At 27.3% G+C, this 17,453-nt stretch overlaps 1 protein-coding gene across 2 annotated transcripts in view; it reads left to right on the top strand.

The window, feature by feature from the left end:
* LOC136968620 (protein eva-1-like) overlaps positions 1–16,616 on the top strand; it is a 52,031-nt gene extending 35,415 nt beyond the window's left edge. Inside the window, exons 2-8 of one of the 2 annotated variants that reach the window (XM_067262615.1) lie at positions 5,462–5,676; positions 7,062–7,185; positions 8,489–8,638; positions 11,083–11,232; positions 11,326–11,505; positions 12,649–12,807; positions 14,346–16,616. In XM_067262615.1, the coding sequence (XP_067118716.1) occupies positions 5,462–5,676; positions 7,062–7,185; positions 8,489–8,638; positions 11,083–11,232; positions 11,326–11,505; positions 12,649–12,807; positions 14,346–14,668 (1,301 nt within the window). In that variant the 3' untranslated portion in view covers positions 14,669–16,616. Of the gene's footprint in view, positions 1–5,461; positions 5,677–7,046; positions 7,186–8,488; positions 8,639–11,082; positions 11,233–11,325; positions 11,506–12,648; positions 12,808–14,345 lie in introns of both variants that reach the window. The other variant, XM_067262614.1, reaches the window with a different exon arrangement.
* The last annotated feature ends 837 nt before the right edge of the window (positions 16,617–17,453 follow it).

Here is a 17,453-nt window from a genome sequence, read left to right as displayed (position 1 = left end):
TATCTCAATAAAAATTTACGAAGTAATGCGATTTTAATCCGCAAAAAAAATACAAAATATCATCTTAAAAAATGCCAATTTTTCTATTTTACAATAAAAATACAAGAGTTAAATGATCGAAATTGATAATAAAATCAGTAAATTGGCGAAAAAATTATATATTTTTTTCTTTTTACACGTTTCTCTATTGTAAATTAGAGCATCCTTCATCCAAAATTTCAAATGAAGATGAAAGTAATTTAAAAAACTAACGGAAAAAAGGATTTTAAATTAAATTTATCAATTTTTTCTTTATTTTTTCTTGATAGCTAATAAAATCTAAATCATATTTTTTGATATAGAATTAGATTTTTTCTTTAAAAAAAATCAATTTTTCGATTAGATCACTTGGTAAGATTTTATTAAAAGATATTGAATTTGTAGAAGAAAAATGATAATCGATTGACTCGGATTTGCTTAACATTTTCGATCGATTAAACTTCATTTTTATGTGTTTAAAGGATTTATAAAATTTAATAAATATTCTTAAAAATTTTATAATTTTTTCGGTGAAATTTTCATAAAATTTCAAGAAAAATAAAGGTGTACCATTGTAATTTTTCGATAAGGTAAAGTAATTTTTTATCATCTTAAAGAATAAGCGCATTTTATGAATGTGGAAACTCGAAACGGTTTGTTGGTTTTCAAAACATCCATTTATTCAGATATATATAAAGTACATACACATATATGTTTATCTTGTAAGTAGCGAGTGATTATATAATAAAATATATGGTAATAGCTTTAAATTTCAAAATTTAAATTCTGAAGCTATTTAATATCTAAGTTTACTCCATCTTTTATATGGATTTTAACTTTTTAAATGAAATTTCTCTTTTAGAATCCTTTACTTAATCTCGAGTGTCCTGAATTTTATTGCATAATTCCTCCTTGATTTTTTACTAACCATTCCATTATTTCTCTTTAATTTTTAGTTTTTTTAAATTTAAAATAACGTTCTTATTCGTTTTATAAGCTTTTATTTTATAAATTCTTTCTTGTTTTTGAATTTTTGTTACATATTCTGTCGTTTATGTTATGTGGTTGCATATTTCGATCGGAGTTTTGGTTGTTAAATTTTTAATTTCTGGTAAGAATTTAAGTGAACTTTTAAAGTTTTTAAAGTAATTCATTAGAATAATGTCTTTATAAAAAGAGTTTTTACTATTTTTTAATTATTTTATATTATTTTTCCCTTAAAATCTGGTAGAAAAGCTACAATTTCGTTCAAAAAATAATAGCTAAAAAATTCTATATTATAGAATAAAAATGCATTAAACTTATTCTAAAAATAAACGTAGGCAAATAATAACCATTTTTTAAAAATAAAATATATTTTAAATTTATTTATTCTCATAAGAAAAAATAAATAAAATTTACATCCCTACTTAAGAAAATTCTTTCTTCTCTTATTCAATTTATTCAATTGTATAAAAAATAATTTTATAATATATATATATATATATATATATATATTAATGCTTTTTTTAATGAACTGTAAGATTATAAATAAATTTATTTAATTATAATTGTTTTATATTCTAATCATCAACCTTTTTTTACCCCGCTTGCTCTTCTTGGAATTTAAACTATCGCATCTTTTCTGATGGGAAAGATGCTGAAGCTTAACTGATGCTGCAACATCTGTTTAGTAGCTAGAAAAGAAACAAATAGAAATATTCGTTCAATATTAACTAAACTTGACTGCAAAGCTTAGAAGAGAAACAATTTTTAACTACATTTTATATCAGTTAATAACTAAACCTATAATAAGTGTTTGCATCTGTTCACTTCTCCAGGGAAGTCACAAAAATATTCAGAAAAATTCTAGACAAAAGTATCTTCTAATGCTTAAAAATTCGAATATGAAATTAGTTCTTTAAATATTTTACATTATTCATATTTTGGAACGATTTTATCGAGTGGAATTTTGAATTTATAGATAAATTTTCTCATCTTCTTGCATCAATGCCCATATTTTTCTGTATATCCGATACCAGAAGTCTATTTGTGTCTCTGTTGAGGGTTAGAAAAAAAGATAAACGTGCGCCTCGTCCCTAGGTTTGTCGTCACAGTTGATTTGAAGCAGTATGTCGCTTTGTTTGCTTTGACTTTACTTTAATGCTTCCCTCTGTTTACTTCAAAATTGTGCCATTAGTTGTTAGCTGGTGAAAATGACTGTGTGCAAACACTAACTCATACAAAATTCCTTATTAGTGTATATAGATAACCGTATTAGTAATCATTATTCATTAATTAAATATTAATTAATTAATTACAAGTTGTTGATAATTAATTTATATTGCCTTATATCACGTACTCAAAGTAGAAAACGTTCATAATGCTTGCATGCATCCACAATTACACAAAAATTGTTACAAGATATTTAAGCATACATTTTAAATTATTTTTAATTAAAACTGCTTAAAATTTTATCATTTATTAAATATTTTAAGTAAATATTTTTCTATTAAAACTAATACTAGGATAAGATTTTACTAGGGATGCACTGGAGAATAATCTATTCAGCATCCCATTTTTATTAAAATAAAACAAAAAAAGGCATTAAATCTTTATTTTTAAATTTAAAAAATGTGTTATTTAAGAAATAATTTACTAATTTTATTTAAAATTGGAAGGAATAAGCAGTAAATTAAAAAATCGCCTTATGTATACAACTCCTTTATATAAAAACAGTAACTTGGCAAGTATCGAGCCGTATCCAGAAACGAAAGCTCTTTTGAATGTCATTAGTCATGTAGTTAGCAACGTAAATATCGGTAATTCTCAGCACTTTTAACAAAGTAAATGTAATCAATTATGTTAACGTTCCACATCGATCATTTAAGTAAAATTGAAGCCGATCAAACAGTCATCATCGATCATCGAATAGCATAAAAAGAGAGAGCGCAGACATCTTTTAAATCTTTGATACTGTTTACTACGACATTTATTCTATATCCTATATTAATTTTCGTGACGTTGACTTTATCCTGCTTTGTACAAACAATCGTTGTTTGTATGCATTTAATGCTTGGAATATAAAAGAAGCGTAGTATTGTACATCGAAGTTGTTTACGCTAAATGTACATAGAAATTCTTTAAATTTTCAAGATATATTTTGAAATTTTCTTTTCTAAAATGTTAAAATTGCGTGTTTAAATTTCCTAAATTTTTTTTGAAAATTGAGTTTTTTAGAAAACTTTTTGAGCATGGAATGTAAGTCCAGCATCTCCCAACCTCATCCACATCTTCACTTATTTTTTTATCTTAGATTATTACTTATGCAAGAAAAATACAAAAAATATATGAATTTTAAAAAATATTTAAACAATTTACGAGGAGAATTAACGTTAAAATAATAATTTTTATTTTTATTTTTTTAAAACTTGTTTAATTTCTTCATAAAAAGATGCTTTCTTTTAATGTAAACAGTTCTTCAGTTATACAATAAAATAGTTGTTACAGCAGTATTGTTATATATAAATATATAAGTTTTTTAAATTAAGCTTGTACAAAAAAAGCACAGAAGAAAAAAAAAATAGTCAGTTGTTTGTTCTCAGATATCTCTCTCTGTAAGATCTATTTCTGACGTAGCTCCGGGCATCTCTACATTTTATTTGATGTATGGAAACAATTTTAATAAGTACGCGTATAGCAATTAAATATTTTATTTTATCTGAAGACAGGGGAAAAAAGAGTTTATGGAAATGTACTGTAGATAGAAAGTGAGGGAAACAAAAGTATATATATACATAAAAACTTCAACAGGTATGGCAATCTTGCATAGGAACATGCAACTACTCAATCTACAACACATTCCTTTTGTGTCTGGATCGAGCTCTTCCACCACCACCGGTTCCTTTTTTATTTCTCTACGACTTTTTATAGCCTGTCTGTTGTTATGTGGGGCAGTTCCTTTCTGGGAAAACGACCGCTCTGCCTTTCTAGATAGAAAAATATAACCCCGCCAACTCTATTTTGGAATAGGATAGCTCTCGAGAATATTCACTTAGACGTTCCACCATTCTTCTTCCTCTTCTTTTTTTCCTTCTTCTTTGGAAAGTTTTTCTTGTTTCTTAATAAATTTCCTTTATTTCCTTAAATAACTGGATGATTTATAATTAAGTTTAACGTTTCCATTAACAATTATTTAAATGAAACGTTTCTCTCTCTCTCTTTTTTTCCTCTGTGTTACGGTTATGATATTCTTGTAACCGCATAAAAGAATTCGTTCTGTTTTATTTGGCACGAGGAGAGATATTCAACGTAGATACAAGAATTTAGATACTTTATATTATAATTTAAGCAAAGTAACCGTATTTGGAACGTAATTAATTGTTAATAAAATGTTTTAAAATTCTGGTATCAAATTTTCTCTGATTCGATTCGTCAAGTTCCTGATTAAATGGAATATTTTCTGCTGTTACCGGTAATTAATTGGTTTAAAATTTGCTTTAATGTCATTAAATATGTCAAGTTAGCATTTGCTTTTATTACATATTAATAAATTTATACGGAAATATAATATTTTTATACGTCTCTCGAAAGATTAATTTGACATTCTCTTAATGAATATTTGATAAGTAGTTTTTAAATTAATAAATTCATTATTATATATTTTTATTTAGTATATCAATTAGTTATTTAATTGTTTAAAATTTTTAAAACACTTTTATTAATTTTTTATTTAATTAATGTCATTTTTACGGTTGTCTTTTCGGTGAAACTTTCAAGTCAGGCAGTGAAACATAATTTACAGGCGCTACAGTAATTTTTAATGAAAATTTTATATAAAAATTGAAAAATAAATAAATAAAATGTTAATGTAAGATCATATTTAAAATTTAGATAAGTTTATTAAAATTTACTTTTCTTTGAAAATGTATTTTGTAAAGATTTTAATCAAAACTTAATCATTTTTGATAGGATTTAATAGCAACATATTACTGTGTTACACTCGAACAACATCAATCAATGTTTTTAAAACAGCAGCAATAATTTCGTTAATTCCTGTTAATATAATGTATTGTGCTCATCTTTTCTCTCTGGAGACAAATCATCTTTACTCAAATTACTGATACATAATGGATATGAATAATGCAGATATGACTCCAGTTGTGCTTTGGAGAAGTTTAAACAGAAGTTGTTTAATCATCTTACCGATAACGTAAATGATTTGTTAGTATGTCTGGACGAAATTTTAAAAATATAACAACATTAATTTACTAAATACATCCGTTTGATTGTCAAATCTTTTAATCCTTCCCATCTGCGATTTTTCCCAGCAGAACTAATTATAAATTGATGAGTTTAAATTCCAGGTTTAATATATTTTAAATTTTTTAAAAATAAATATACTTATATAGGTATAATAAGCAATTTATCAGTATATTTTAATGAAAATAAATATATTTTACAGCTCTTCTCTCGGGTACTTTACGCACCTTTCAAGTTCATGCGTGCGATGGAGACGAATTAAGGATCGAATGCTTTCCAGATACAGTTATCAGCATCTATTTAGCACAATATGGCCGCAACGTGCCTTCATATCAGCTTTGTCCCCCAGAATTAGCGGGAGAAAGCTATTTCCTGGATAATGATACCACAAATTGTTTCGCTTCGGAAGCTCTCAGGGTAAGATAAAAGTTTTAGTCTACATCGGTGTTGATTTTCTATTAAAAGATAAATAGAATCGTTGATGTAATAAAAATAGAAGTTGAATGAATAAAATTCTCTATCAAAAACTCATAAATCTTCCTTAAATTAAATCATTTTTCTTTTTTCTTTATCTTTAAAGTGATTTAGTATTGTTAAATGTTATACGAAACTACTAATTTGCACTTGGGGAAAAATATAATATATATGTATTAAAGTAATCGAGTTTATTCGAGTGAATAATTAGCAAGGAAATTAATTTCAGTTTACTGTAAATTGTTCAACTTTTATAAGAAATTAACAAATAAACAAAGTTTTGTATTTATTTCACGCTCAAATCAACTTGGAATTCGTTTAGTTTGTTGTAAGTTTGCATTAGATAAAACATCCGAGCATTTAAGAAGCGCCCTGAGAATTTGGAATATCTTAAAGTTGGACTGAGAAATGGTGCGAAAGTAATTCTTTTATTTAAAAAATCTTTTCTAAAGTGCAAAAAAGGGGAATTGTATCTTAAGATTCTTTTCAGATCTTCAATTGCTTTTATTCAATACATTTGCTTCTAATTTTTTTTCCTATAACTTTCCCGACTTTTGTTAAAGTAAAGTAAGCTAAATAAGAAATAAATCTACTTTACTGTGCTTTAATTAAATTAAAATCTTATAAAGTTTGTTTAAAAATATATAAAAATCATTTTACTTAATTATTTTTTATGTCAAAACTGTATATTCTTACGGGTGTATTTAGTTTTCTCAATAAAAAAATCATGAAATAATATTAATTTTTAAATATTTTATTGATATAATAAATGATTAAAATTAAATATAATTTTCTATACTAGAATTATAATTAGTAAGTATAATTTTTAATGAGATATTAAACTAATTTTAATCTTTATATTATATTTTACACAATTAAAACGAATTCTATTTACTTTATATTACGTCTAAACCCTTAAATTAACATTAAAGTTATAAAAAATTTGACACTTATAAGCTTAAAATTCACTTTGAAGGCATATTGAATAATGCGACATCTTCTACAGTTAATTAAATAGTACATGCGCTTTAATTAATTTTTATATGCAAATGGTTAACGAATTGCTTTGTTCTGAATTGCAAATCGATGAGTAATCATGTTATATTGATATCGTGATTGGCATGATATAGCAATCTAGTAATTATTAATGCTACTATGACTAACGTTTCGTCAATATGATTGATCTCTTCTCAATATATCCCAATGCTTCTTCAATAACACAAAATGCCTTTTATCTATATAATTTATATGTATTTATATGAGTTTGAGGTGAAAGAAATCTTTCACACGGATAATCTTGATGATCAGTATAGTATTCCTTCTTGCAGACAATTGAAGCTGCTTGCAGGGAACAACAAGTTTGCCAGTTGACGACGTCTCCAGAATCTTTTGGTAGCGACCCTTGTCCAGGTGTCAGGAAGTATGCTGAAGTAGCATTCAAATGCCGACCGAGTAAGTAAATCCAACACGTAACTTCGAATCGAGTTTGAGTGAATAGCAAGTAAAAAAATGGTTGTAAATTCATAATTTCCTGAAAATATTGCTATTAATTTATAATATAGCTTTTGTATGATTGATATTAGTAGGTGAGAAGCTTAAGATATGCAAAAATAGGTGGATATACCCCTCATATGTTTCTGTAACTCACATCAAATGACACGCACATCACTATATTTTGTGTGCAATAAATGGAAAAACATTAAGACTTATCTACTGAAAAAGTGGAATTTTATCCTCTTATCAATTTTAATAACATTTAAATTTAATTAAAATTTATTGTTCTGACTTTTTCCTTATTATAATACCGTTACAGTACGTTTATACTTACGTTCTTAACAGCTGTAAAAGCACTCATCTTTTAATTTAGCCTTTCAGAAATTTAAATATTGAATTTAATTTCATTTTTTAAAAAAATTCTATAAAATTTCCTTTTATAAAATACTTAGAAAAAGCAATTTTCACCGAAGAAATTAATGAGTTAAGACGTTTTAATTGAATCTGTCAATGATGATAGTATTTAGTGGGGATAGTCAATAAAATCGTAATTTGTAAGTAGTGTAAGTGGTAGAAATTTAGTCACTTACACTTTTTTTATTGTCAAAAATCCTTATTATCTATTATTTAATTAGCTTCTTTTAATTGTTCTTCGCAACATAATTTCATTTTTGCTTGTCACTAATCGAATCTGTGTGAAGACTTTCTAATTCCAAGATTACACAATTGAATTTATCATGTTTAATAGTTCTTTCAAAATCGAATGTTTAATTTGTGCCTGTCACCAAGAGAATGTTTGCCTTCTTTTATATATCAAAGATAATTTATTTACACGTTTCCATTCTACATCAAATAGAAAATACATTATATCAACGATTTATTTGTTTTATCACAAGGAATTTTTCCTCAAAAAATTTATTTTATGTGATTAATTTATTAAAAATCATGCATTTCGTTACTCTAAACACCCTTTTCTCTTCTTTTCCCCGTTTCTAATCTTAAAAAACATGCAGAAAATGGAAACTTATCGGGGTTTATTTATGTATAAAATAAGCAAGTTGCGGCTTAAGGCCTCACACTCTCAAATTTATTATTATTTAATGGAGGAGACGAACCTCTTATTTTATAGTTTAGAGTATCAACAGAGCTAAATCTGCCCCTGGAAGTGATGTAAAAGTTGTGTAAATAAGAATAAAAAAATTATATATTATTGAATCACACGTTTTATTTATTTTATAAATAATTTTATGTAAAATTTCAGGTACCTTCTATAACAAAATCGTATGTGAGGGAGATAGACTTCGTCTTCGATGTCACAAATCCTTGAGGATTGTTATTTATTCGGCTGCCTTTGGTGGAACACATTATGGAGTAGCAGAATGTCCTCAGCCAAAGGATTCAAAAAATCAAGGTGCCATATGTTTATCTTTATCTTAAAATAAGCTTTTAAAAAAGAAATTAATATTAACTTTCGTATTGAATGTCAACTACTACAAGCTTCTCTTTCTCCATTCGTGAACGAAGAAAGATACCTTTCAGGATAAGAAACGTTAATTTAAAGACTCTATACTTCTGTAAACTAGATATAAATATATTTAAAAAATTATCAAGAAGTTAAAGATTATAAAAACGTATATATAACCCTATAAAATCTGATATTTAAGATAGCGATACTTGATACATCTTCCTACACTCGTATGGAAGAAAGATACCTTTCAGGATAAGAAACGTTAATTTAAAGACACTAAACTTTTATAAATTAGATATAAATAAATTAAAAAACTACCCAGTAGTTAAATATTAAGAAAACATATATATAACCCTATAAAATTTGATATTTAAGACAGAAAGACGAAGTAAATTGATCTAAAGTTTGAGACTTTAAGGAATTTAAAACAAGTTTAACACAATGGAGTCTTTGTAATTTATTTTTTTTATTACTCCACACTTGTTAAATGTCTTTTAATTGGTAGCAACGTAATAATACTCGAATAAACCTCGAGATTCTTTAGAAAACACTTCTTAAATTACCATCATTGGTTCTAGAGTATTTTTTTTCTGGAATTTTTTTTAATTTTTTGAAGTGAAGCATCTAGCTTATACAACGCGAAGAATGATTAAATGGCATATACAAAAGACAAACTTCTTTTATGTACAAACACGCTATTCATCTTGTCACGGCATTAACAATAAGACTTTGCAAGGAACAAACTGTCTGACACAAAACGCGTGTTCAATTTGTCCTTTACAATTCTCTAACACTTTAAATATATATATAAAGCTAGAGCTTGAAGATAAAACTATTGACTAACAGCATTGTATACCATTTAATGCATTTTTTAAATGCAAGAAAATATTCTGTGAATGGATTTTAATACCCAAAAAATTTTATGATGCTTACGAAGATTAAATATCTTTGATATCTTTTTATCTTCTAGACAATCTAAATGGTGTTGGTTCCTTTCTTAAGATTTCATTTTATTTTTATTTTTTAATTTAAATTGTAAAATTTACTTTTATTTATTTTAAATCCCGCATTTTATATTTATTTTTATACTGCCACTTGCATTTTTCTTTTAATTATCAACGTGGTAATGTTTATTCAGAAACTTTTAATCGCCATTTTAATATAGGAATTAAAGAAGTTAAGCTTTAATAATTGTGTTTTTAAGAGGTTTTTTTGGAATAAATTTGAAGAATTAAAGAAATTTTCCGTCTTTTCTTCGGGATTTTCTTTACATGTTTGTTTATTTTTTGCTTATTTTTACAGAAAGAGATTTAATCAACAAAAAATAAATTATTCTTTTATAAAGTTTCAATTTTTAATTTCTTGAAAATTCCTTTTATTTGACTTTATTTTTTCATTACAAGTTTACTTTTATTTATTTTATATTTTATATTTTGCATTTATTATAACGTTTAACGTGAATGGTGTTTTTCTTCAATTATCAATGCAATAACGCTTGATCATCAATAAAATTTAATTAGTAAATTACATTTTATTGATGATCAAGTCAATAATTTAATAAATTTTAATCAAATTCCTAATTTAAAATGGATATTATTTAAATAAAATCTATTAAATTTAGATTAAAATTTTTATTTTAATTTATCTGCCCCGATCAATAGTTTTTATCTCTTCTAACTTTTGAAGTTTTAGTCGATTGCTGAGCAATTTAATAAAATGATTTCATCGGATTTTGCAGCCTCTTTCTTAAGGGGCCCCTTAAGAAAGAGCTATTTAACATGGACGTATTTATAGGGGCCCTAGAAACGTGTGTTAAGAACTATTCATTAAACTGAATTTCTTGTGTATTAAGGGGAAAAAAAGCTTATTTGCAATCAAATTTTAATACTACTTTTGCAATTTTAATATATTGAGACCCAGACGTCGAGTTTTTCGAGTCTCGGAAGGACCCCTTCAAATTTCAAAGAAAATTTAAATTAAAAAAAGATTATTTTTTGCGAATATTTGGGGTTTCACTGATAACGTTATGCCGAGGCCCCTCAAAACATCCAGCCGGCCTTATCGGGACCTCATAAAGGTGGTTGGTTCTATCGTGCTGCTTAGAAAATCAAGAGAGGTTCCGAGGTCCTGTATCAAATAATTACATTTTAAATTCAGCACTAACGATGAGTCAAATAGGAATGAACGTAAAATGATTCATGATTTGGCGCATTAAGATTAAATTCCACTTTAAAATTCCAATTGTCATTTACCATTTTAAGGTTCGAGTTCATCGAAGCGAATTGCATATTTGCACAGCAGTGTTACACTTTAAATCGAAATCACTTAGCACGAAATAAACTTACAACTGTTCAGCATAAGTGTATAACAAAAGCTATTACTTACAGCTGACTGTCAAGTAAGTTATGCTACTGAAACTGTCATGAGCAGCTGTCATGGGAGAAGGAAATGTTCTATCGGAGCTGATGTTGGAACATTTGGAAATCCCAGTTGTCCTAAAGGCAACAGCCTCTTTCTAAAGGTGGTATATACATGCGGTAAGTAACCACCTGATTGATTCTCACGTTTTATTTACACTTAAACTCCACTATTATACTTAAAAAAATTGATTAAAAAATGTAATTTTTTAGTTCCTCGAGAGATATTAAAAGATTTAGATTTGGGAGGAAGCGAAGATGGTAAAGATCAGCCTGATGATAGTGATTACACGGGTTTTATCGAGGCACCACGTTACGTTCCAGTCACGCCAACGTCTGCAGATAGAGGTTTAGAGGACTCTAAATTTACTCCATCGTTTAAATATGTTCCGGGTAAGTCGATATTTAAATCAAAATAACAATTTTAAATTGATTATTATGGTGACTTTAAAGGGGTACGCCAGTTTCCTAGTAGATACAGTATATTCCTATACGAAATTCCTTATTCTACGTTTCGCTGAAAATATTTTATTCATTGGTTTACCGTGTACTAAAAAATCATGTCTGGAAAATAGGAATTTTAAGAGAGATTTATGTAAAAGTGTGTAAATTTTCCAACAGGATCTAATATTTTGAAAGTGGTATAAAAACTAGATGTCTTTTCTATTTTTCTTTATTTATTTTGAATAACTTTAGTATTATGTGGATGTGTTATATAAAAAATACATTATTGAACAAAATAAAGGTCCCAGTATACTAATCAGAAGTCCATCTAAAGTAGTGGTTCTTAACCAAGGATCGGAGGGTAAAAAATCAACTTAATTTTGTGTTATTGTGTCAAGAAAAAAGTACATATATCACTATTTTTTTTATTTTAATACATGTATTTCTATATAACTGGTTGTAATTTTATTTTATGCATTTAAAAACATTAGTCCGGGAAGGGATCCATGGAAGAAACAAGGTTAAAAACCCCTGATTTAAAGGAAGAAACGAGAATGAAACATAGAAATTGTGTTGATAAAGTCATGGCTCCTATTCTGGTATTAAAACATATTTTCTGTTTGACTTTTTTTATTTTTATTTTCTAAAGTTACTTAGTCGTTTTTATCTGCACTTCGACGATAAGGGTGTGGATTCAGATCCCACCCGATAGACTACTAAATATGTATTTTTGTCTGTCTTTGGATGGACTCGTAGTTAACACTAGGTTTTTGGGTGGTCTTTATTTATTAATATATTCATATAAGTCATTGTAAATAAGTGACACCCTTGTGTTACTTGTTTACAACGACTTAAAGGATAAACCTTAGTATATTGACACGTCCACCCAAAGACCCAGACAGAAAAAGAATGTAAAATTTGGCATGTTATCGAAGAACGTAGGTGCTGATACCACACAGTGATCTAACCCACTTATTATACCACTTACAGGGCCAAAATATATTTTTTATAGAAAAGTATACTAATAATAAAGTAAGACTTAGTGATATTTTAATTATTCAGCACACGAATATATTAATTAAAATGTTACAGACCTCGGCAGAGATGAAATCAGAACAACTCAAAAAACAGATATTCAAAGCGATGAGAACATCGAAGAGGAATTTCCAGACGTTAACTGTACCGTGGTCGATGACCAAAAAGTCATTGGGTTCCTGACAGAATGGATTTCCGCTTACAATTTTATCAAAGGTGAGAAGAATATTTATTAGATTTAATCACAGAGAGGAACTTGTTAGAAATAGCAAATCATTTTTCGTGTCTTGAAGATAATGTTACTGAATTATACATAATTAACGTATGTGAGCTTAACAGAATACAAAATAGCTAGCCCTATGTTTGAAGAATAATAGTCATTGTGACGCAATTAAATTGTTTTTGAACTATTTATGACGACTGTAGGCATCACGTGTTAAATGTAGATTAATAACGTTCCCTTACTTTTTTTTAAATTAATTAAACATTTTAGTTTCTGTGTAAGATGATAGTTACTTTTGTTGAATATGGTCTAGTATCGATCTTCTATAAAAATATATTCGTTAGTTTAACAATTGATTAAGTAATTTAACTGGTGCGTTAAACAGTCCGTTACACAAATGACAATTACCTAACCGATCGGTTAATTAACTGACGTTTTCTTAGAGTCTGATTGATTTAATACTTAATTACATTTCCCATGTAAAATTGCAATTAATATGGAAATCAATTGGGAAAAGTTATAATATGCTAAATGCGTTAAGTATATATAAAAGTTATACATGGTACAGTGTACATATTTACACGAAATCTTTATCAGACACGTATATATCTGCGAAATGTGTGTGGTGTATATAAGAGGTTTTCGTCACGTATGACAAAGGATATACGAGATAGGTATAGGAATACACATCTGATTTTCCCAACGACGCCCTTAATTAGCCCTTTCAAAATTCCATTGTTCTCATGGTAGTCTAATCGGCCCAGTTGTATACACGTTTGTAATATAATTTAAGTGGCATGTGTACATATGCCACTTAAATTATGTTACATAACTATAAAATTCAAATGCATCAATTATAATAATTTAATTAATACAGTAATTTCGAAATATTTTGAATGTAAAATGTTAATATAAACACCCACCTGATATTTATAGAAATTACATAAAAACATTTTTTTAAGTATGGCATTGATTTAATTTTTTAAATTACGTCTTTAAATGTTTAAAAGGAAGCCGAAAATATTTATATTTTTATGAAAGAATTTTACCTTTTAGAAATCTTTGATGTTTTTCAAAGGGTCACACACAACTCGAATCCTTTTTTTTCGTCTTAACGAAACAGGAGGCACGTGACATCATTTTATTTCATCAACACTCACAAAAACCGTTGATCTCGAAGGACATAAATATATTTTTTCTTTCTTGAATTTTTAAACATTTTTAAAAACAAACTCCTAAAAGGACATTTTTTTAAAATTTAAATGGTTATGAACACATTCATAACCATTTAAATTTTACATATGGAATATTTATGGACACGTTCATCAATTTTCCTAAATCATAAAATATAGTCATGAAACTTTAATTAATTTCCATTAATTTTACAACAAAATATTAATTAAAATAATGTAAAAAATATCGTTTTTATATTCCTAATCTTAAAAAGAAATTAAGAAAAATTGACTGGTGACTTTTGAGCTATTGTTTTGTACTTTTATATAAAATAATAATTAATTTCTTTCTTTTATAGAAAATAAGGAGAAATTCATTCTGTACTTGACGTTAAGTTTGGGAGCCGGTCTGTTAACGTTTATGGTGGTTCTAGCAGTTAGACTCTATATCTTGAAGCGAAAAGAACGCAAACGAGCAAATCTTAACATTACTGATACAATTCCAACTGCATTTGGGGAAGATGGTTCTGATTTAGATCATTTCGACACCTCCGATCGACCCGATAATGGTGTCGACGTCATCAGATATGGGACCAACAGGTCGACAATGAGAAGACAAGATAGCGATACCTATCCAAGAGCTCCTATGGGAAGGAGTCTCAATAACTATTACTATAGTTAGTGAGATGTGGACAAATCTAATTGTATCGAGTACAACAAAACTGGTCATATCAGTACAACATAAGTCCCATTATGTACATGTGTAATATAGAAATTGTGATCTATGACTTGATCCTGACCCTGATGGATATGCTATTTAGATGACCTATGTTCTGAAGATTTGATCGTTTATCTCCAGTCATTGAGGTATGCAGTATTCATTAAAAAATTCCGCTGGAATTTGAGTCATTGTTGATACTGATGATGATGATGATGATGAAGACAACTAATATAAGTCAAGATCTATTGGTTGTTTTACTATGTGCTTCTGTGCTTCAGTCAGGAACTACATGGTTGTTTCGTTTATAGAACACGTTTCCTATCCTGAGTGTTTGTGCACTGTAGCAGTTTATATTCAGTGTCTTCCTGATTCATATCAAATTTCTAAAGCTCAATTTTTTAAATAATGACCAATTATACACAAGTAAAAAATTTTGTAAATTTCTTTTCTTTGTGCAATAACATTTTCTTAAATTTAACCGTGATGAAAATGGTACAGAAAAATTTGATTGATATTGAAAAACCCAATTCGTATTATGAACTCAGTGTATAGAAGAATAAAGTTCTTACAGTCATTACAACTGTTGTATATAGTTACTCATTTTATTGTAAGGCCTCGACATTTTTCGGAGTGATAACACTGTTACTTGTATTAATTCAGTAACATCTGCCAATACATAGTACCTTATATATATATTGTACAAGCTGCTACTGTGCACAACCGCTGTATACAGAACTGGAAGCCCATAAGTACAGTATTGAAAAAAATATTTCATTTAGGAAAGACTGTATTGTATGTACATTTGTTGTTGTTGTTACTGTCGAAATTTTTTTATTTGTTATTTTTTTATTTGCGTTCTCAGATTCAAGAATGCATCCGAGTAGTGGATTTTGTTTTTTTTCTTTGTTGTTTCGAAATTCTTTTATACAGAAAACCATGTGACAACCAAGCATATCGAAGCATATCTTTAGAAAAATGTGTACTTATATATATATAGATTAGTGGTTCTTCACTATTTGAATGGCCAGTATCGATTTAATGAATCGAGTCACGTTGAAAAGGAATAAAAATATTTAATTATTACAATCATCATTTATAAGATATTTACTTTATTTTCGTGTTGTTTGATTGGCTCGAATTATTAAATCGGTACTGGTCCAGAACCACATTATATTCTCACGTAACTTTCCAAACATCATGTAGAAATATTCTCACCAGTAGTTTTATGTTAAGAAATATTTGTCATACAAATCACTTTTAATATAATTTATATGGAAAATTGTGTAAACACGAAGATATTTAGTTTGTAAAACCCAAATGATCCTTCTATTCCCAAAAATTTAATGGGAAGATAAGTTTGATAACGAATCCAGTTGCGTGTGTTTCCATCATAACCGGAACAAACTCCTGTTCATTACGGAAATTTAATTGTGAAGAATATCGTATTTTATTTATTACAAAATGGATAAAGAGAATTAAAAGTTTGTTTTATCAAATTTATTTTTTAAAAAGAAAACTGCGTTTAAAATTTTGAGCAGGGGAAAAAAGAAAAATTGATTCTTTTGACTACAGCATCCAAAATGGTGAAGTATTCAGTAAATATTCGTTTGCTCTCCGCAATTTCAATATATAATTGATGTCGTCATTCTCGATCCTTTTAAGTACGCTCAACTTTACATATAATACATAAATGAAAACGAACCCTCTGCAATTTCCGTTATAAAGAGGGTCGATTTTAATGGTTGTTGTGGAAACGTTCGCATCAGTTCGATTGATAAACTGGCAAGAAAACTACACATATCTTCCTTCATCCACCATTTTTTAAGCCCTAGAATATTATAAAGGTGACTTTTTGTAACTGATTTCAGTACAAGAATGTCTTCTTAATAAAACAAAAACATGTAACATAGTTTTGTGTGGTTTATGAAACGTTATAATTTTAATTCAAATTTTGAAAATTTAATGTTTTAAAATTAACATTTAAAAAATTTAATTTGTTTAAGATAACAAAAAACTACAAATTGACTTTATTCTCGAGAGAACAAATGAATATTTCGAATGGAATTGAAAATAGGGAAATTTAAAATTCTCTGGAGACAATATTTTTGAAGATCATTTATATTTATTTAACTTAAAAGATAATATTTTGTCTTAATAAATGCTGACGAAATAATTGGTTTTAGTTGCAATTAGTACAAATGGATTTTTAAAATTATTAATGATTCGTCTTAATAACAAGAGACATTTGCAATTCGTTTCATTAAGAAACTATCCCATGGTAAACGTGAAAAATTAATGATTTGTATAATTTGTATATTAAAATTAACACCTTAGAAACGCATTTGCTAATGGTATTATTTTACTTAAAAGTTTCTTTTAAGAACTGCGAAACGTAACTTTCGTTAAAGGGGAAAAACAAGAAAATAAAAAAAGATAATCGAATTTTATAATTTGAAATTATTATTAAACAGTTAATCGTATTAAATGTAATTAATGGAAATGATATCAACTAAAATGCAAATGAAGCAAACAGCATTTTCAAATTAGTAACAATTTAAGGCATCATCCTCTTGATCACCTATCAACTAAAGAAGATAAAAACGAAGAAAAGTAATTAAATTAACTAAAATGGTAGCTTGTTAACATTGATAATTAACTAACTGGATTTTCCTTTTGAAAAATACAATTTTTTTTTTTTTTTTTTTTGAAAATAATGCAAATTAAACGTTAGACGAATTAAACGAGT

Source organism: Centruroides vittatus, unplaced genomic scaffold (genome assembly GCF_030686945.1).
Source record: "Centruroides vittatus isolate TY-2023 unplaced genomic scaffold, ASM3068694v2 contig_150, whole genome shotgun sequence".
Lineage (NCBI taxonomy): Eukaryota > Metazoa > Arthropoda > Arachnida > Scorpiones > Buthidae > Centruroides > Centruroides vittatus.
This window is presented reverse-complemented; position numbering and strand designations above follow the sequence as displayed.